Below are 22197 nucleotides of genomic sequence, written 5' to 3'. Positions count from 1 at the left end.
GTCCCTGCAGCATGAGCCAGATGGCTCTCCGAGTTAGGCAAACAGTTATTAGGCATCCATCTACTCAGGGCTCTGACTCGCCCCGCCAAGTAATATACAAAGAAATCCGGCAATGCCGCCCCGCCCAACTGTTTAGACCTATGTAAGGTAGAGAGTTTGAGTTTAGGTCTAGTCTTCCCCCATATAAAGGATGAGATTAATGAATTTAGGCCTGAGAGAAAGGATTTAGGGATCAGTCCTGCACTATGTTGGAGGGAGTAACTGAGTTTGGGGAGTAGGATCATATTAATCAGGTTCATACGTCCGGAGACAGATAATGGCAATTTACTCCAGATAGCAAATTTAAGTCTAACAAGATCTGACAACGGGAGAATATTCATTTTTAAGTCGAGTCTACTATATTTTGAAATATTTATTCCCAGGTACTTAAAGTTAGTTACGACAGGCAATGGGGATAACGTTTCAAGGTGATCCATTGGACCAAGGGAGAGCGGCATCAAGGCGGATTCATCCCAATTTATGTATAATCCCGAATAATTACTAAATGTGTCTATAGTAGCAATCACATGGGGTAGTGATTCTTCTGCTTTATCCATAGATATCACCATATCATCAGCACATAGGCCGATGGTATCTAAACGGCCCGCTATTTCTATACCTCTAATGACTGGAGTGGATCTTATACGGATCGCCAACGCTTCGATTGCGTGAAAACGGCCGGGGAAAGGGGGCGCCCCTGGCGTGTTCCTCTTGCCAAAGAGAACGGATCGGATACAGAGTTATCTATTATTATTCGGGCTTTTGGTTTCATGTACATCGCGCTGATCCACTTCCTAAATTTGGAACCGAATTCATATTTTTGTAAAGATGCAGATAAAAATGACCACTCAGGAGAATCGAAGGCCTTAGCCGCATCCAGTGAGGCCAAGACCCATTCATTATCTGGCACCAGGGAACTGCACTGGACACTGACTGAACTCTCCTAACATTAATAGATGTATTTGTCCCGGACATGAAACCGGTCTGGTCTGGATGTATTATTCCTGGTATCACCGAATTTATACTAGAGGCCAGGATTGTAGTGAAGATCTTATAGTCCACATTTACCAACGATATGGGGAGGCACCTCACATTTATCAGTAGGAACTTACAAGTCTGATATTTGGCAACAGAAACTAATTTATTGTCATTGATCTTTAAAGGGGTTATCTGGGCATGTGATATTGACGTCCTATCCAAATCTGTGAGGGTCCGAAACCTGGCACCCCCAACAATCAGCTGTTAGCTCCGGCATCCTGGGTGCTTCAGAACAGCCACTGTTCAGTGTCTCTGATATTGAGGAGGATAGGTTATGAATATCATACCCCTATAAAGTGCACCTGTCCTCGACCACCGCTGATGCAGAGGTGGACGGTGACCTTGGCAACCAGCAGCAAATTATAGAATTAAAAAATCCTTCCGTTACTGAGAACCAAGCAGATTTTTAGAAAGAGGTAAATGACAAATGTTGTGACATGATCAATATTCCCCCAAATATAGACATTACCCATATGCAATCGGGTATAGGCAACTTCTATCCTCCTGCACGCCCCCACTTTCCCCTTTCCGGTTCCCACTCTATACTTACACCCGCAGAGCCTTGTACAACATGTCCTCGGGTCACCATGACTGTAGCAGACCCAAAATCCACCAATACCTATAGCGTGGAATGCACACAAGTCTACTTCTGCCCGTACTCTTTCCTGATAGGACAATCAGTATCACGTGATAAATCCTTTTCCTGTTCGACGTCTCCTGGGAGTTGTAGTTTCATTAACATCACGATATCACGATATTATAAGCGGAACTGGAATAAAAACTACAATTCCCATAATGTACCACACAGCGCACAGGCAAAATTGGATTTTCTGTGTATAGCGTGTAATTTTATATCACCAGTGGAGTGTGGGAAAAGTAAGATCCCGACCGGTATAGCGGGACAGAGTCTCAAAATCGGGACTGTCCTGCTGGATCCGGGACGATTAGGAGGTATGATTTTGGGTGGTGAATGGAGAGGTGACTGCTGGGTCAATTTACAGACCGCACTGGAGGATTCTGGGTGATGATCAGAGAGGTGACTGCTGGGACATTATACAGGACGGCACTGGAGGTCTCTGGGTGACTGTTGGGAAATTATACAGGAGAGCACTGGAGGATTCTGGGTGATAACTGTATCATTGTTGTCAGGTTCCTATAAGGTGTCAGGACGTTGCTATCTATCTCTCCATGTAGGAGTGGGAGTATCTAGAAGGACACCAGGATCGGTACCGGGACGTGATGATGGAGGAGCTCCGGCCTCTTACACCACGAGGTGAGCAGCGAGGCTCCTTGTTGGCTCCGGTGGATGTGATGACGTCTCTCCGGCGTCCTCCTATAATAGATGAGTTTTCTCCAGACTTGCTCTGGTTTTCTCTACATTTTCTCCATCTGACAACAGCTTTTATTTCCCTGATTATTTCCTTCTGATGTGTGGGTCGCGGTATCTCCGCTTTTGTCATGTCTTCATTAGAGGTGGACGATCCTGATCACTGACTTCTCCCAGAAGTCCGTATTACCGTTCGGGTTTGAGAGCCCGAACATAGCTTTTTTAGTAAAGCTGCAACGCAGCCAATCGGTAAGCTTTTCCTGTGGGTGACACTTCCGTCCCCATCACAGCCATGTCGGGTATTGGCATGGCTGTGATTGGCCGGTGCACTGTGTGAAATAAAAAAAAGGAGACTTGTGGTCTCCCAATTTTGATAACAAGCGCAGGTAAAGCAGACAGCTGGGGGCTGGTATTCTCAGTCTGTTAGGTGGTCATGGATATTTAGCCCCCTCCCAGAAATGGCACATCCATTAGATGCGTCCATAGTTCTGGCTGCTGGTAATAGTTTTGGGGTTGGTGTCAGCTGTGTAATGTTTGCTGACATTAAGCCCGGGCGTCAGTAATGGAGAGGTGTGCACCCCCACTAGTAACCCCATAATCAAAAGGAAGAAAGACACACAGAAACAAATCAAAGACATTGTCAGCTGTCCGCCGAGAATCCATCATGATGATGTCCCACGACGAGCCAGAACTCTGCTACATCTGGTTGCATTCTGAGCGGTGACTCCGGTAATGTCAGCCCTGAGGTCAGTGTGAGAGCGAGGCTGCGTGTGATTGTATAGAAACTGTCCTCAGCCTGTGCGGAGCAGAAATGTGTGTCACACTGTATATTGTGTTACTGTATATGTGTATATATAACCACACACACGTTACACAATATACAGCGTAACTCACATTTGTGCTCAGGCTGAGGACAGTGTGTGCAGTTTATTCCAGCAGCTCCGCGGCGTCCTCCGGCCTCCAATACACCTTTCAGGCTGATGAGATAGATGTTGAATCTCCTCCGTCACCTACAAAGGTCGTCTCCTGCTTTACTCTGCGCTCTGTCCTCCGCGAATGCAATTCTACAGTTGTGTGGGGTTTTTTAACACCATGTTCACCAAATACTAAAACTGCCCTGCCATTATGATTCTCCAGGTCATTACGAGTTCATAGACACCAAACATGTCTAGGTTCTATTTTATTTAAGTGGTGAAAAAAAAATCCAAACTTTGGTTAAAAACAAAAATGGCGCCATTTTCTGAGATCTGTAGCGTCTCCATTTTTCATGATCTCGGGTTGGGTGATGGTTTATTTTTTGCGTGCCGAGCTGATGTTTCTATTGATATCATTTTGGTGCAGATACGATCTTTTGATCGCCCGTTATTGCATTTTATTGCAATGTAGCGCGACCAAAAAAAAACGTAATTCTGGCGTTTCAAATTTTTTTCTCTCTTTGATCAGGTTAATTCTTTTTTCATATTGATCGGGCGATTCTGAATGCGGCGACACCAAATATGTGCATGTTTGATTTATTTTTGTTTTTTTTGAATGGGGCGAATGGTGGGTGATTAACTTTTATTTTTTTTAAATTTTTTTTAAATTTTTAAACTTTTTTTTTCCTTTTGCGTGCTTCAGTAGTCTCCATGGGAAACTAGAAACTGCAGTTGTCCGATCGCCTCTGCTACACAGAAGTGATGATCAGATTGCCTACAGTATCAGAAATTCTCACTTGCTATGAGCACCGATCACCGGGCGGCGCTCATAGCAATCCAGGTATGATAACCACAGTGGTCTGCTGGAGACCTCTGGTTGTCAAGCCAACCCATCGGTGACCCGTGATCATGTGATGGGGTCACCGAAGGGCGGGGTTTCCGGCACGCTTCTGCTAAGCGCGAGTTAAATGCTGCTGTCAGAGATTGACAACAGCAGTTAACAGCCGTGGATGGATTGAAATTCCACCCGCGGCTGTTAGAGGCACATGTCAGCTGTTTCAAACAGCTGACATGTGCTGGGAAAGATGTGGGCTCAGCACTGGAGCCCACAGCATAGGGAGGGATTCCAGCGTGGGCGTATTATTACGCCCAACGTCTGAAAGGGGTTAACATCATCATTGCGCTCTAAAGATTACTTTTTTGATATCTTTATCTAGCAAAAATGTATTTATTAAAATGTGGAATATTTAAGTGTTTTCATTATTCTTATGCCATTTCTCTGAGTTCCCCTTTAAATATTGTGCACTTCCCCTGAGACCCATCACTTTATCTTCCATTATCCGTGTTGTGTGACGGCTTCTTGTCCTGAATATATATGTAGCGTACCGTGTGGGATAAACCCTGACGTGGCAATACCAAATGTCTTTTTATTTTTATTTAGTACTTTTGTTTTCATTCTGGGAGATAAAGCAGAAATAATGGAGACTTGCACCTTCAGGGTATGTGCCCACGTAGCGTTTAAATCCGGACACTGAAAACCGGACTCCTTCCCAGAAATCGCGCATTTTTTTCCACGCGATTTCACCGCGATTTTGCCGCGATTTTCGCGTGCGATATTCAAGAACTTTCCAAGCGATTTGAAGCATCGCTTGGAAAGTGATTGACAGGTTGGTCACACTCGTCAAACATAGTGTTTGACAAGTGTGACCAGGTTTTTACTATTGAAGCTGCCTATGCGGCTTCAATAGTAAAAGATAGGATTTTAAAAATAATTAAAAAATCTGGGTATATTTACCTTCCGACGTCCCGCGCAGTCTCAGCGACGCTCCCGTTCCCAGTAATGCCTTGCGAGACCTGTGATGACGTTGGTCTCGCGTTGCTATAGCGAACGAGACCGCTAGAGTCACGCGAGACTACGTCATCACAGGACCTTGCCGCAAGGCATTACTGGGAACGGGAGCGTCGCTGAGACTGCGCGGGACGTCGGAAGGTAAATATACCCCGATTTTTTTATTCTTTTTTTCACAGGAGTATGGTACCCAGGGCCTGGAGGACAGTCTCCTCTCCTCCACACCGTGGGTACCAACCGCACATGACATGCTTAACTTCCCGCATGGTGGGCATAGCCACATGCGGCAAGTAAGCGATTCTCATGCATTCCTGTGGGTGCAGAATCGCGGCAATGCCTTGCGATTCCGCACAAAAGAATGAACATGCTGCGATTTTTTTTTTTCCACGATGTGATTCCGCCACGGAAAAAAGCGCAGCATTAGCACAGCATGTGCAGAATGACATAGGAATGCATGGGGTGCGTTCTGTACACGATTTTTAAACGTTTTCGCGCCGAAAATTGCGGCAAAAACGCTTAAAAATCGCATCGTGGGCACACAGCCTCAGTCCTATAAATACCGGCTCCATAGGAAAACCTTGGTTCAGAGACAGGGGCCTTCAACACATCCCACTGAGTCTTACATTGGTTTTTCATGACTTGGTGTACTTCATGATAGTGGTAAGTTTTGGTCGATATTTTTTGCATTTATTTATGAAAATAACAAAAATTTGTTAATTTTTACACTTTGAATTTTTATGCCCTTAACCCCTTTCTGCCATCGGACGGTATAGTACGTCCGATGGCAGCACCCCCGCTTTGATGTGTGCTCCGGCGGTGAGCCCGCATCAAAGCCGGGACATGTCAGCTGTTTTGAACAGCTGACATGTGCCCGCAATAGCCGCGAGTAGTATCGCGATCCACCCGCGCCTATTAGCTAGTTAAATGCCACTGTCAACCTCTGACAGTGGTATTTAACAAGCGCTCCTTGCCATTCAGCCGGAAATGCGCTCACCGGTGACCCCGTCACGTGATTGGGGGTCATTGGTTCGTCGGCATGACCACCAGAGTTCTACTTGAGACCTCTATGGTTGTTCATGCCAGATTGCTATGAGCACCACCCTGTGGTCGGCGCTCATAGCAGTGCAGTAAATCTGCTACATAGAGGGGATGTGAGCATTGCCTCTATGTAGCAGAGCTGATCAAGCATTGGCAGCTTCTAGCCTCCCATGGAGACTATTGAAGCATGCCAAAAGTAAAAAAAAAAAAAAAGCTTTAAAAAATATGAAAAAAACAAAAGTTCAAATCCCCCCCTTTCGCCCCATCTAATATATAAAGCTCAAAGTGTGTATGTATGTGTGTGTGTATGTTTGTATGTCCGGGATAGGCATCTGCACCGTCGCAGCTACAGCCACAAAATTTGGCACAGTCACACGTCTGGACCCCGAGAGCGTCCTAAGCTATGTTGTGAGGCGAAATTTTAACCCCGTGCGTTCCAATTCACCAAACAATGTTGCCCCTATCTACATACTGGGGGGAAAAAGTGTGTCGTAACAAGCCCAGCCCCTCATTATGATGTCACAATGGTTGCCATGGCCACGCTGATGTCATCAAAGGTTGCAAGCCCTGCCGCCGCTCATTATGATGTCATAATGGTTGACTATGGGATGGAGGATGTGTGATGGGTATATGGGCACCGGACTATGGGATGGAGGATATGTATGATGGGTATATGGGCACGGGACTATGGGATGGAGGATGTGTGATGGGTATATGGGCACGGGACTATGGGATGGAGGATGTGTGATGAGTATATGGGCACCGGACTATGGGATCGTGGATATGTATGATGGGTATATGGGCACGGGACTATGGGATGGAGGATATGTATGACGGGTATATGGGCACTCGACTATGGGATGGAGGATATGTATGATGGGTATATGGGCACGGGCCTATGGGATCGTGGATATGTATGATGGGTATATGGGCACGGGACTATGAGATGAAGGATGTGTGATGGGTATATGGGCACTCGACTATGGGATGGCGAATATGTATGATGGGTATATGGCCATGGGACTATGAGATGGCGGATATGTAATATGGGTATATGGGCACGGGACTATGGGATGGAGGATGTGTGATGGGTATATGGGCACACGACTATGGGATGGCGAATATGTATGATGGGTATATGGGCAAGGGACTATGGGATGGAGGATATGTATGATGGGTATATGGGCATGGGACTATGGGATGGAGGATGTGTGATGGGTATATGGGCACTGGACTGTAGGATGGAGGATATGTATGATGTGTATATGGGCACTCGATTATGGGATGGAGGATATGTATGATGGGTATATGGGCACTCGACTATGGGATGGAGGATATGTATGATGGGTATATGGGCACGGGACTATGGGATGGAGGATGTGTGATGGGTATATGGGCACGGGACTATGGGATGGAGGATGTGTGATGGGTATATGGGCACTCGACTATGGGATGGCGAATATGTATGATGGGTATATGGGCACGGGACTATGAGATGAAGGATGTGTGATGGGTATATGGGCACTCGACTATGGGATGGAGGATATGTATGATGGGTATATGGGCATGGGACTATGGGATGGAGGATATGTATGATGGGTATATGGCCACTGGACTATGGGATGGAGGATATGTATGATGGGTATATGGGCACGGGCCTATGGGATGGAGGATATGTATGATGGGTATATGGGCACGGGCCTATGGGATGGAGGATATGTATGATGGGTATATGGGCACGGGACTATGGGATGGAGGATGTGTGATGGGTATATGGGCACTCGACTATGGGATGGCGAATATGTATGATGGGTATATGGGCACGGGACTATGAGATGAAGGATGTGTGATGGGTATATGGGCACTCGACTATGGGATGGAGGATATGTATGATGGGCATGGGACTATGGGATGGAGGATATGTATGATGGGTATATGGCCACTGGACTATGGGATGGAGGATATGTATGATGGGTATATGGGCACGGGCCTATGGGATGGAGGATATGTATGATGGGTATATGGGCACGGGCCTATGGGATCGTGGATATGTATGATGGGTATATGGGCACGGGATGGCGGATATGTATGATGGGTATATGGGCACGGGACTATGGGATGGAGGATAATTATAATTTTCTATAACCACAGTTAGTTACTATGCCCGGGCAATGCCGGGCTCTTCAGCTAGTTCAAAATAAAACAATAAAAAACAATCAAACATACAGATATTTGGTATCGCCACATTCAGAATCGCCCGATCTATAAATAAAAACAAGGATTAACCCAATCGCTAAACAGTAAAGAGAGAAAAAAGTCAAAACACCAGAATTACGCTTTTTTAGTCGCCATGACATTGCATTAACCCCTTCATGATCCAGCATATTTGACCTTAATGACCTGGCCATTTTTTGCAATTCTGACCAGTGTCCCTTTATGAGGTAATAACTCTGGAACGCTTGCATCATAGCGATTCTGAGATTATTTTTTCGTGACATATTGGGCTTCATGTTAGTGGTAAATTGAGGTCGATAATTTTTCCGTTTATTTGTGAAAAAATCAGAAACTTGGCGAAAATTTTGAAAATTTCGCAATTTTCACATTTAGAATTTTTATTCTGTTAAACTAGAGAATTATGTGACACAAAATAGTTAATAAATAACATTTCCCACATGTCTACTTTACATCAGCACAATTTTGGAAACATTTTTTTTTTTTTTTTGTTAGGAAGTTGTAAGGGTTAAAAGTTGACCAGCGATTTCTCATTTTTACAACAAAATTTACAAAACCATTTTTTTTTTTTAGGGACCATCTCACATTTGAAGTCATTTTGAGGGGTGTACATGACAGAAAATACCCAAAAGTGACACCATTCTAAAAACTGCACCCCTCAAGCTACTCAAAACTACATTCAAGAAGATTATTAACCCTTCAGGTGCTTCACAGGATCTAAAGCAACGTGGATCTTTTCGCATCATTTTTTCATTTTTCACATGGGCAACAGGATAAAATGGATCCTAAAATTTGTTGGGCAATTTCTCCTGAGTACACCCGATAACCTCATATGTGGTCATAAACCACTGTTTGGGCGCACGGCAGGGCACGGAAGGCAAGGAGCGCCATTTGACTTTTTAAATGGAAAATATGCTGGAATATTTAGCGCTTGCCATGTCGCGTTTGGAGAGTCGCTGTGTGCCTAAACACTGGAGCTCCCCCACAAATGACCCCATTTTGGAAACTAGACCCCCCAAGGAACTTATCTAGATGCATAGTGATCACTTTGAACCCCCAGGTGCTTCACAAATTGATCCGTAAAAAAAAAAGTACTTTTTCCCCAAAAATATCTTTTAGCCTCAGTTTTTTCATTTTCACATGGGCAACAGGATAAAATGGATCCTAAAATTTGTTGGGCAATTTCTCCTGAGTACACCAATACCTCATATGTGGTCATAAACCACTGTTTGGGCGCACGGCAGGACCTGGAAGGGAAGGAGCGCCATTTAACTTTTTGAATGAAAAATTAGCTCCAATCGTTATCGGACACCATGTCGCGTTTGGAGAGCCCCTGTGTGCCTAAACAGTGAAAACCCCCTACAAGTGATGCCGTTTTGGAAACTAGACCACTTAAGGAACTTATCTAGATGCATAGTGATCACTTTGAACCCCCAGGTGCCTCACAAAAGTTTATAACATAGAGCAGTGAAAATAAAAAATTATTTTTTTTTCCTCAAAAATGATTTTTTAGCACGCTATTTTTTATTTTCACATGGCTAACAGGAGAAATTGGACCGCAAAAGTTGTTGTCCAGTTTGTCCTGAGTACGCTGGTACCCCATATGTGGGGGAACCACTGTTTGGGCGCACGGCAGGGCTCAGAAGGGAAGGAGCACCATTTGACTTTTTGAAATGAAAATTAGCTCCAATCATTAGCGGACACCATGTCGTGTGTGGAGAGCCCCTGTCTGCCTAAACTTTGGCGCTCCCCCACAAATGACCCCATTTTGGAAACTAGACCCCCTAAGGAACTTATCTAGATGCATAGTGAGCACTTTGAACCCCCAGGTGATTCACAGAAGTTTATAATGCAGAGCTGTGAAAATAAAAAAATATATTTTTTTTCCTAAAAAAAATATTTTTTAGTCCCCAATTTTTTATTTTCACAAAGGTAACAGGATAAATTGGACCCCAAAAGTTCTTGTACGGTTTGTCCTGAGTACGCTGGTACCCCATATGTGGGGGGGAACCACTGTTTGGGCACACGTCGGGGCTCAGAAGGGAAGTAGTGACATTTTGAAATGCAGACTTTGATGGAATAGTCTGCGGTCATCATTACGTTTGCAGAGCCCCTGATGTGCCTAAACAGTGGAAACCCCCCACAAGTGACCCCATTTTGGAAACTAGACCTTCCAAGGAACTTATGTATATGTGTTGTGAGCACTTTGAACCCCCAAGTGCTTCACAGAAGTTTATAATGCAGAGACGTGAAAATGAAAAAATCTTTTTTTTTTCCACAAATATCATTTTTAGCCCCCAATTTTTTATTTTTCCAAGGGTAACAGGAGAAATTAGTTCTCAAAAGTTGTTGTGCAATTTTTCCTGAGTCCGCTGATACCCCATATGTTGGGGTAAACCACTGTTTGGGCACACGTCAGGGCTTGGAAGGGAGGGAGCACCGTTTGACTTTTTGGACGCAAAATTGGCTGGAATCAATGGTTGCACCATGTCGCGTTTGGAGACCCCCTGATGTGACTAAACACTGGAAACCCATCAATTCTAACTTCAACTCTAACCCCAACACACCCCTAACCACAGCCCTAATCCCAACCCTAATTCCAACCCTAACCCTAATTCCAACCCTAATCCTCTTTCCAACCCTAACCCTAATGGAAAAATGAAAATATTTTCTTTATTTTATTAGTTGTACCTACCTATGGGGGTGATAATCGGGGAGTTTATTTACTTTTTATTTCATTTTGATCACTGTGAGAGTGATCAAAATGAAAGAATGGAATCTGCAGCCTGTAGATTTGGGCGGGCGCACTGCGCATGCGCCCGCAATTTTCCAAGATGACTGCGCCCATGATCCGGACCCGCGGGACACCGGGAGCGACAGGAGGACTCAGAAGGTACCTGGGGGGTGAGGGGGGGATTGGAAGCTGGCGGGGAGGGAATGGGAAGGGGGGGGGCAGATGATGACAGCGGCGGCAGATAGCCGCTGTCGGTCAGTGGCGGGGGGCGATTGCCGGTGGGGGGGGGGGGGGTCGAATTGGTGTCTCCAGCCATGTCCGATGCTACTGCAGCATTGGCCATGGCTGGATTGTAATATTTCATCAATTTTCATTGATTAAATATTACTATCGCTCTGATTGGCTGTTTCACTTTTAACAGCCAATCAGAACGATCGTAGCCATGTGGGGGGCGAAGCCACGCCCCCTCTGGTGAATTACAAAGCCCCCTGTATCTGCGGGTCAGGTGACCTTTCATTGACCCCGGTCACCCGACCCGCAGGGGGGCTTTGAAGTCATGACAGAGGGTATGCGTCATGGGTCGGATTGGCACCGACTTTCATGACGCATACGCTGTCACAGGTCGAGAAGGGGTTAAAATACAATAACAGGCGATCAATAGATCGTATCTGCACCAAAGTGGTAGCATTAAAAACGTCAGCTTTGCGCTCAAAAAAATAAGCCCTCACCCAACCTGAGATCACAAAAAATGGAGACGCTACGGGTCTCAGCGAAATTGTTTTTTTTCTTTTAACAAACTTTGGAAAAAATTTTCATCACTTTAAATAAAAAAGAACCTAGAGAAGTCTGGTGTCTATGAACTCGTAATGACCCGGAGAATCATAATGGCAGGGCAGTTTTAGCATTTAGTGAACCTAGCACAAAAGCCAAAACCAAGGTTTTTTTTTGGGGCCACATCCCATTTGAATTGACATTGAGGGGCCCATGTGCCACAAAATACCCCAAAGTGACACCATTTTAAAAACCACTCCCCTCAAGGTGCTCAACACCACTTTCAAGAAGTTTATTAACTCTTTACGTGCTTCACAGTAATTGAAGCACTGTAGAAAGAAAAAATTAAATTTTTGTTTTTTCCTCACAAAAGTATTGATCTAGCTCCAAATTTTTAATTTTCAAAAGGATAGCAGGAGAAAGTGGACCATCCAATTTGTTGTGCAATTTCTCTTGAGTGCGCTGATACTCCATCTGTGTTTGGGCGCACGGCAGAGCTTGGAAGGGAAGGAGCGCCGTTCGTCTTTTGAAGCTCAAAATTGGCTGGAATTAATAGTGGATCTCATGTCGTACTTGTACGTCCTTGATGTGCCTAAACAGTGGAAACCCTCCACAAGTGGATACTACACCCCTCAAGGAATGTATCAAGAGTTATCAAATTTTATAACGTAGAGACGAGAAAATATAAAATCACATTTTTTCCTAGAAAAATGTTTTAACACCGAAATTTTCATTTTCGGTAGGGTAAAAAAGTGTACTCCAAAATTTGTTGTGCAATTTTCCCGAGTGCGCCAATGCCCAATATTTGGTGGAAAACTACTGAACACACGGCAAGGCTCGGAAGGGAAGGAGCACCAATTGAATTCTGCAGCACAATTTTGTCTGCAATGGATTGCGGATTCCATGTCACATTTGAAGGGTCCCTGACATGCCAAAACAGGAGGAACCCTCTCAAGTTACCCAATTTTGGGAACTATGCCTCCTGAGGAGTTCATCTAGGGGATTACTGATCATTTTTTTTTTAACACTGTAAGTAACAGAGCGCTCTTGCGTTCTCATGACTTTTTCTGTCACTCACCACTCTTCTCTGCGGGAGGGTTAAGCAGCTCTTGACAAGGCTAACACTGATTGGCTGCGCTGGGGCCAATCAGTGTTAGCTTTGTTTGTGACCTCTTCTCCCCGCCGTACAGCATAGCTCAGGTAATGAGCTGCTGTCATCTATAAAGCGTGCTCCCCTCCCCCACATTGTAAGCAGCAGAGAGACATAGAGGACTCCCTGCTACAGCTACAAATGATCAACAAGAGCCCCCCTGCCAGCCTAAAAGTAAGTGTAAATGGGGGGGGATAGAGGGGGACGGGACAAATTACTTAGGGGTAAATGAGGGCCCAATTACATCATCTCTCCTTTCACTCCTGACTGACTGCGCCCCCTCCCCGATATCACCCCTGACTGCAACCCCTCCCCCGTATCAACCCTGCTGAACCTTTTTGCCCCAGAATCACCCCAGACTGAGCCCCTCTACTCCTGTATCACCCCTACCTACACCCCCTCCTGTATCCCCTGGCTTCGCCACCTCCCCCTGTATCACCCCTACTGAACACCTTTGCCCTGGAATCACCCTGACTGAGCCCCTCTACCCCTGTATTACCCCTAACTGCACCCCCTCCCATGTATCACCCATGACTGTGCCACTTCCTTCTGTATCACCACTGACTGAGCCCCTCTACCCCTGTATCACCCCTGACTGACTGTGTCACCTCCCCCTGTATCACCCCTGACTGACTGTCACCTCCCCCTGTATCACCCCTGACTGACTGTGTCACCTCCCCCTGTATCACCCCTGACTGACTGTGTCACCTCCCCCTGTATCACCCCTGACTGACTGTCACCTCCCCCTGTATCACCCCTGACTGACTGTCACCTCCCCCTGTATCACCCCTGACTGACTGTCACCTCCCCCTGTATCACCCCTGACTGACTGTCACCTCCCCCTGTATCACCCCTGACTGTCACCTCCCCCTGTATCACCCCTGACTGACTGTGTCACCTCCCCCTGTATCACCCCTGACTGACTGCGTCACCTCCCCCTGTATCACCCCTGACTGACTGCGTCACCTCCCCCTGTATCACCCCTGACTGACTGCGTCACCTCCCCCTGTATCACCCCTGACTGACTGCGTCACCTCCCCCTGTATCACCCCTGACTGACTGCGTCACCTCCCCCTGTATCACCCCTGACTGACTGCGTCACCTCCCCCTGTATCACCCCTGACTGACTGCGTCACCTCCCCCTGTATCACCCCTGACTGACTGCGTCACCTCCCCCTGTATCACCCCTGACTGACTGCGTCACCTCCCCCTGTATCACCCCTGACTGACTGCGTCACCTCCCCCTGTATCACCCCTGACTGACTGCGTCACCTCCCCCTGTATCACCCCTGACTGACTGCGTCACCTCCCCCTGTATCACCCCTGACTGACTGCGTCACCTCCCCCTGTATCACCCCTGACTGACTGCGTCACCTCCCCCTGTATCACCCCTGACTGACTGCGTCACCTCCCCCTGTATCACCCCTGACTGACTGCGTCACCTCCCCCTGTATCACCCCTGACTGACTGCGTCACCTCCCCCTGTATCACCCTGATTGAACCCCTCTCCCTCTTTATCATCTCTGACTAAAACTTTTCTTCCCCTACTGTTGTGGATGGATTTACTTTTGATTTGGGTAGATTTACCCCTGTGCATACTGTGGCCTGTCCTAATTAGACAGAGTCTTATTGAGCGCTCAAAGAAGGAAAGACGCCAGACTTGGTTTGCAGCAATACCTCCCAGCAAAACTCTTGAAGTTTATTAAATATACTTATTTGTTTTATCAGTTGTACAGAAAAGGAGTGGTTACTCATTAACATAAAAGCTTTACTTCTTAGCTAATTGGTCAGTTTTAATGCATAAACATATATGGGCGTCGACCTAAGGTGACTTAAGCGTCAGATGATATACTGCTTTTTGTCTTACAATGTCAGCAATGTTCTGATATCGGCTGGCACATCTGGCCTAAACTTCCTCTTTCTATGTCTGGGACAAATATCACAAGACAATTCTATCATAAAATACCATCTGCTCCCCAGACTATCTCATGGGGGGGGCAGTAGGTCATTTCCACCAACTAGTTACAAGGTTCAAACTGTGAATATGTATCTGTGTGCATATAAGAATATATGAGTACATGAGTATATAGCAGTATATGGAGTACATAGCCTATAGCAGGCAAGTGAGATCTATATGAAATACATATATATTTCCATAACAATCCCCCCTTAGATATCACTTGCCCTAAAACCCTGCTCCTGGCCCAAAGCGCTGCAACTCTTTTATGCTGCCAGTGGACTGACATATGCCTAGTGCACACATCCTCCTCTGTACAGACTTTTCGCAAATGGGCGGTCAAGAGATCTGTCCCTAAAGGGGGTGTGGTGCAATGTAATCAAAGTCTCTTAGCTAGCAGTCTATGCAGTCAGTGCATGTGTATTCTCCGTCAGGTAGGTAATTTATTCAGTCAGGGAGGTCATCCACAGCATCATTCCAGCTCAGGTGTATCTTCTGGTATGAAGGCCTTTTCCTGTAATGCAATGCGTGGATCCAGGTGGGGTTTTCTCCCTCCAGGTCGGTGGCGTCAGCCCTTGGAGAAGGGCCATCGGATCTGGGATCGAGTGCTTCTCTTTACAGACGTTTTTTTTCACCAACACTCAGCAGTCTCCTGATTTCAGGACGTGCATACCAGGCACCGAATCTGGACCTGGCAATGAGGGAGAAAAACTGGAGAATGGACATTAGCAAAATTCTTGATTAAATTCAATTACACATGCAGACAAAGTATCATATTGCATAGTCAACTGCTCAGTAAAGAATACCCCTAAACTGGGTTTTTTACCCAAATAAAGTCTCATATTGGTGACAGCTTTCTCTGAGCCTACGGGAGTGTCTAATGCCAGGGTTTGTCTGTCTCTTGGGCAAATTCTTTAGCATGCTGCTCTTAAGTGTCCCACCTAGTCTATGGTGTGGGATGGTGAGTAGTGTGCAGGCCTAAGTCTGACCCTACTGCTGATCAGGTCTCTTGTGTAAGGTTTGCTGTGTATGGGAGTCCCTGATCACTTGCTATTGCTTCTGGAAACCCCATATCTGCACACTATTTTTGAGAGTAGCTTCTTTGCAGTAGTCTTCGCCAACTGGTTCCTTACTGGGAAGTCTTCAGGCCAGATGATGTGGGGGAACTTTTCCCGCTTGTCCGATGTTAAATTTGTCGGTGGCCGAACAGCTGCTGGGAATCTTTGCTGTTTAGGTGTGAGTTGAGTGCAATCAGGTCATTCATCTGTGTCTTCGATTCTGTGTGGGGGCCATGTGCCCATTGAACCACCGTAGGGTACCTACTTTGAGATAGACTGGGTCTGTCTTGAAGTAGACAGTTTGAGGTAGACGGTTTGAGGTAGACCAGGTCTGTCTTGAGGTAGATGTTTTGATGTAGACGGTTTCTTGGAGCACCGTGCTTTTGGCCTTCAGCATCCAGCTCTCCTTCTACTCCTTCCAAGTCTGATCCTGTTACTTCTTGTACAGGTTTCAGGAAGTCATCTTGTCAGGTTTAGTGACTGGGTTGTGGTAATTGACATTCTCTGAGCTGATGATGGGATTTTAGCTGAGGTTTCGTCTCTGTCCGCTCCTCCCTCTGTATGAAGACTCGGTTAGACTGTGTCAGAGGAGGACTTGGGACTCTTTGCATTGGTACAGGTCCAGCCGGTATTCTCCGGGGATGAGGGGGAAGGTCAAACTGTTGTAGCCTTGAGATGCCTTCGGACTCATGCAGCTCGTCTCGGGGGGACGGGGTAAGAGTTGCCGTGGACTGCTGACCGTAGGACTGTGCTGGAGAAGAAGCTTCCCCACGAGAGGATGGTGGAGGACAATCTTCTGGAATGTTCTCCATCAAATACGTCCTTTCTGGTAAAGGTGGGCACCATTCTTCTGCCTCATAATTCATATCCACGTCAGAGTCTTCGTCCTGGAAGTGATTCAGCTTGTTGACTGGTGGAAGAGGAGGCAGCACTTCTGTCCAATTCAGAGATGGCATCTTCAATGGTTTTCCCATTGACTTCTGTTTGCCAGGTTTTCTCATCTTCAGTCGTCATGTAGTAGCCGTCCGGCTCTACGACCTCTCCCATTTTTCATATGGTCTTCCTCTGGCTGCTTCTTTGGCTGCCACGTCTGCTGTTGATGCCCCGTGTCTCTACTGTGTTCAGTTTTCCGTGTGCCTTGGCCTTCAGCACTGCCACCACTTTTAGTAGTTGAAGAGCGTCCAGCAGGTCTCTGATGGCTCCATGGTGCTTCACGGTCGATCCGCTTGCTGTGATGAAGTTTCTTGCAGCCCAGATGGGTCCGAAATCAGGTGCCATGTCATGCGAGTACCTGGAAGTTTTCGTCGTTCGCCATCTAGCAGGTCTTTCGTCAGCTCTATCGGCTCCGTTTCTTGGGCTCTTGGGCAGGCAACCTTCTGCACCATAGAATGTCTTGATTGCTGGTCGCTGCACATCCCGTGTGGAAGTTTCCTTCATCGTTTGCAAGGCTGGAGCCATGTACGGTATCTTGCAGATTTTTTATCTGAGGGTCCGTGTCCGCATCCCCCCCTTGGGAGTGGGAGTAGAGACGGGTAACGGCTGAGAGCACTGAAGAGTGGTGAAGAGCAGCCTTGTCAGGAGGGCGTGTGCTGCGGGTATTGCTTTCATGCAGGAGGGCCCCCCCTTGCAACTGGATCCAGGCCAGCTGAGAGGTAGTCTAGAGTCCTCTGGTTTTCCTCCGTGGGTCTGTTTTAAGCCTGGCCAGTAGCATAACCTTCTCCATCTTGGTCCTTCTTTTTCCGCTTTGGTCAGGACGGGATGGCTTCTCGTAGTCTGGGAGGCCTAGAGTTGGCGCAGAGACTATGCAGTCTTTCAGTTTCCTGTACGAGATGAAGGTTGCAATGCGTTGATGCAATTGTACAGAGGCTGCATTAACCCTGGAGCACCAGGGATCCAAGTTCTGCAGTACGAGACTAGACTAAGGAAGGACTGCATCTTCGGAGTTGTTGAGGGAGCCACCTTCTCCGCGGCCCTCCGGTCATCTGTCAAGTGTTTCGTCTAGTGGGCGATACAGTGTCTTCAGGAACTTGCTTTTGACACCACTGGACTCTGTTTTGCAGAACTTACGTTGCTGCTCTGCCAGGCAGAGTAGAGGAGACATGGAAAGCGCTGTGCAGGTAGCGGTGTCGATGACTTCTGCATGCTCCGCAATCCAGTTGGTGGGGACGGAGGGCAATGCTCTTGCGAGCTGTGAAAGGCTGTTCCGGGCCCTCTTGGGCCTCACTGTCCATTTGTTCCGCACCCCCCTTGTGCATTTTCAGGAACTGGTCGTCCAGGTGAGGGGGAACATTGAGGGAAGCTTCGGGCAGATCCATTGCCGTGAGCACCGTTGCTGTCTGGCACGTTTGTCAGCCGAGTGTGCAGATCTGGCACAACTGGGGTTTCAAACACGGTTGCTTCGCTCACAGTCCTCAGGTTATACACCATTCAATTTGATCTGGTTCTCCTTTCACAGTCTTCCTCTTGATCGAGAGAAGCTGGGACCGCATGATGGTTCCCGTGGGTGAGGCGGCTCAATCTGGCCTTGCTCTTCACAGTGCCGTGAGCGACTCCCATCTTCTGGCACAGGGCTGGCAGGAAACCAAACCATGTGCTGGGGTCCTTATTTTTTGTCAGAGGTGACGTTCAGCTGAGCTTTCTTGCTCTCACAGGGGGTCTTTTTGCTGGGGCATCTTCTTTACCAGCCAGCAGCAGCTCCTTTCACCCAGCTTGGTTTCTGGTCAGCATCTTGTTAACCAATTTGAGGAGCTGAGTGGCTGTCTTCTGGTCCAGGGCCTGGATTAACTTCAGGGAGCACCTTCAGAATCTTGTCCAAGATGATCCTCTGGCGCTGGAGCCGGAAGCAGTGCAGCGATTCCACGAAGCGGGTGTGGTCCCTCTGGGTTGAGAGTTTTCCTGGCCCATGCCAAAGTTCTTAGGCCGTTTCATGAACAGCAGTTCCACTTAGACCTCCAGCTGGTCAGAGTCAGTTTAGCTCTGGGTGATGAGCTGCGGATGCTGGGCCTTCGGAGCGTCCGGGGTTGTAGACTTGAGTGACACCCGCACTGGCGCAACTTGAAGTCTCCCTTGGGCCATAGGCTTCTGGGTGCTATGTCCAGCACCTCCTTGGGTAGGCTTGCACCGGTTGTTCGAGCGAGGCTCTTGTAGGGCCACCAGCATGATTGATTCTTCTTGGGTCTGAGGTGGGGAAGAGGTCAAGGTCGCATCTTCATGGGATACTTTGGTCACCTTCAGTTCCTGCAGTAGGTCTGCGCTCATCAGGTGGGGTGGGCAGGTCTCCACCGTAAACTGGGACAAGATGGAGTGTCCTGGCTGTGTCCACATGCTCAGGGGCTTGCAAGCTGGGGAACGTCTGTCTTGACCTTAAATCCCCATACAAGACACGGAGTGTTCTGATAGACTGGTGGGGTCGGGGATTTTCACTTCTGACTGCACCAGTGTCCACAAGGAAAGATATGACAGCCCCCAGTGATTTGAGGTATTGGGTCCGCTGATGGTGTTTCACATGTCAGGGGCGTGACATCTGGTGGACCTGGCTTGCCTCTGTCCTATGGACAGGGTTCTTCATTGTCTTCTGTGTTTCTTTCTTGGCCTACTCCTCTGCGGGATGACCTGGGTTGCCGGGGTGCTGTGCACTGGTTCCGGAAATGGCCAAAGTTGGCACAGTTGAAACACCTGACAGGTCTTCTGTCTCTGCAGGGTGGTTGCTCCTCCACGTCAGTGGCCATCACGGGAGGGCCTGTCCTCCGTACTCCTGGGAGGGACTCAAGTCTTCTGGCTACTGTAAGCAGGACATCTTCTACTATTGTCCTCTACTCAGGCCTGGCCATTATCAGTAGTTTCTTGATTGGTTCTCTTAGTCCATGCACAAAGGCCTGTGCCAACATTTGTCCGTGTACCTGATCATGAATAGTGAAGCCTAAAATTTGGAATACTTGACTCACTCTGCCATGAAACCTGTCTAGAGACTCTGTCTTGGCTTGGCTCATGTTATGCAGGCTGAGTGCTTGTCTGGCGTTGGCCCACTCTCTAAGCTATTCAATTAGCTTTGATCCTGGTTTCCAGGAATGCACATCTAATTCTGATGGAATCTTGAGGTGTTCCTTCATGATTTTAGAATACTGAACACCTGACTAGGGGTGAAGGGCACATAGTGTAAGAGTTCTGGCTCTATCTGCCCCTGCCTACTATGCAGCATAATCTCCTCTTCATGTTCATCAGAGGAGGAACTGTGCCACTGTGTGATTGTCTTTCTGTGTGTGTGTACTCCCCCCCCCCTTCTGAGACTGCAGCTCCGTTTGGCACATAGGATCCTCAGTCTCAGAGTTAGCAGGTGCAGTGTCTGATGGCCCACACCTCCCTTCTGCTATCTGTTGTATCGGGAGGGCACCTGTGTTGTCATGTGTGGGGAGTGATTCACTTTCTTCTCCCGGTGACATAACTGTCTCTTTAGAGAGAGTCCCCTGTGGAACTAGGGACACTTCATTGTCTGGATCTGGCACTGGGCCAGCGGGTGACGATGAACTGAGAGGTGGGTGAGAAAAAAAGAAGAAAGGGTGGAGGAGATGGTGAAGACAAGGAGGAGGGAAGAGGAGACGGGTGCAGTAGATGAGAGGGATGAGAGGTGGGCGTTGGTCATGAAGATGGAAAGGGAGGAGAGGTAGGAGAGAGAAAAGGAGGAGGAGGAGAAGGGATAGGAGGAGAGATAGGCGGAGGTGAAGAAGATAGAGGAGGGAGAGATGGTGAGGGAGGACGAGGTATAGGAAGAGAAATAGATGAGAGAGGGGAGGAGATTGTGAGAATAGCGGAGATAGAGGGAGGAGGGAAGAGTGAGGAGAGAGATGGGAGGGGCGGACTGTCCCCCCCCCCCCCCCCCCCTCTGCCGTCACGGAAGGCATTCTTCGACCTGTGGTCCTCCTCAGACGGCACAGATTACTATGAGAAGACTTTTTCCTACACGTAAAACAAAACAATCCTGTCTTATTCTCACTATCTGCTATCATCTTCTGCGCTGTTAAATGCTCTGTCACTTTAAGAAATGCAGACTGCAATTGAGCTCAACTAGCTACTTTCCTTTTTTCCTTTCAATACATTATGCCATGCTACAGCATACGGAGCTGCCCGTAGAAACCGACATGCTTAACTTTCTGAATAACACCTACTGTGTCTGTTCCAAAAACTTCAAAAAAAAAGGTAAGTGATTAAACCTTTTAACACCTTGCAACCCCTTTTAACCTGCTTAAAAGGGAACAAAAAGAAAACAAGAATATGGAAAATCAAAAATTGGCAAGATAACACAGGAATTACCAAAGCAGGTAAAAATTCAAAATTCTTTTTTTAACACAAAACTGGAAGAAAGAAGTGAAAACTAAAACTTTAAAAAAACTGATAAAATATGTCACAAAAACGTGGAAGAAAAACTCGGAAGAGAAATTAAGAGATAAAAAAGGAAAAATTTTTCTTTTTTTTTTTCTTAAAAAGATTTTTAAAGGATGAAACCCCCCAAAAAATTGATAAAATCAAAAAGTATATAGTATATAAAACTTTAAACCAACAATAAAACGGTTAATGTAGAATGTAGGCACCCAACTTCCTCTTTTTTCTGCCTGTGTCTTTCAGTGACATGAAGAGGAAAAAAAACAAACATTGATATGCTCAAAAAGACCCAGCTTTCCCGAAAATTCTCACACTGCAGTAACAAAAGCCTCTACCAAAAATGCAAAATAAAAGATAAAATAGGGAAAAACAGAGTCCAAAATATAACAATATGAAATATATATATATCTCAGGGACCACACCCTGCAGGCAAAAGAGGAAGTTTACAATAAAAAATGCAAAACTCTTTCTTCTTCAGATCTTTGCGGAAACCTGCAATAAATTCACATATAGACGTCCGGGGAGAGAGATCAAGAGCCCTTCTGCGACACGTCAGACAGCTGCTGACAACCGGTAACTGCCAATCACCCATGGCGCTTTGGTTAGCACCGGGATGTATCACCCTCCGTCTGCTGGGAGACGGGAGCCGTGATATCCCATTAGATTATCACCCCTCCGTGTGCACCCGAGAACCGTGATAATCTCTCCAGTGAT

The 22197-nt window shown here is 46.9% G+C and overlaps 1 protein-coding gene across 1 annotated transcript in view; it reads left to right on the top strand.

Annotated features, from left to right (window-relative positions):
* LOC141073070 (uncharacterized) overlaps positions 1-22197 on the top strand; it is a 76788-nt gene that overhangs the window by 21660 nt on the left and 32931 nt on the right. Inside the window, exon 2 of the mRNA XM_073560398.1 lies at positions 2272-2350. Coding sequence (XP_073416499.1) covers positions 2317-2350 — 34 coding nt within the window. The 5' untranslated portion in view covers positions 2272-2316. The remainder of the gene's footprint in view (positions 1-2271; positions 2351-22197) is intronic.

The sequence above is a fragment of the Dendrobates tinctorius genome, unplaced genomic scaffold (genome assembly GCF_039654945.1).
Source record: "Dendrobates tinctorius isolate UK_male_01 unplaced genomic scaffold, ASM3965494v1 ptg000296l, whole genome shotgun sequence".
Lineage (NCBI taxonomy): Eukaryota > Metazoa > Chordata > Amphibia > Anura > Dendrobatidae > Dendrobates > Dendrobates tinctorius.
Note: the sequence above shows the minus strand (reverse complement) of the source record. Positions and strands in the feature narration are given on the sequence as shown.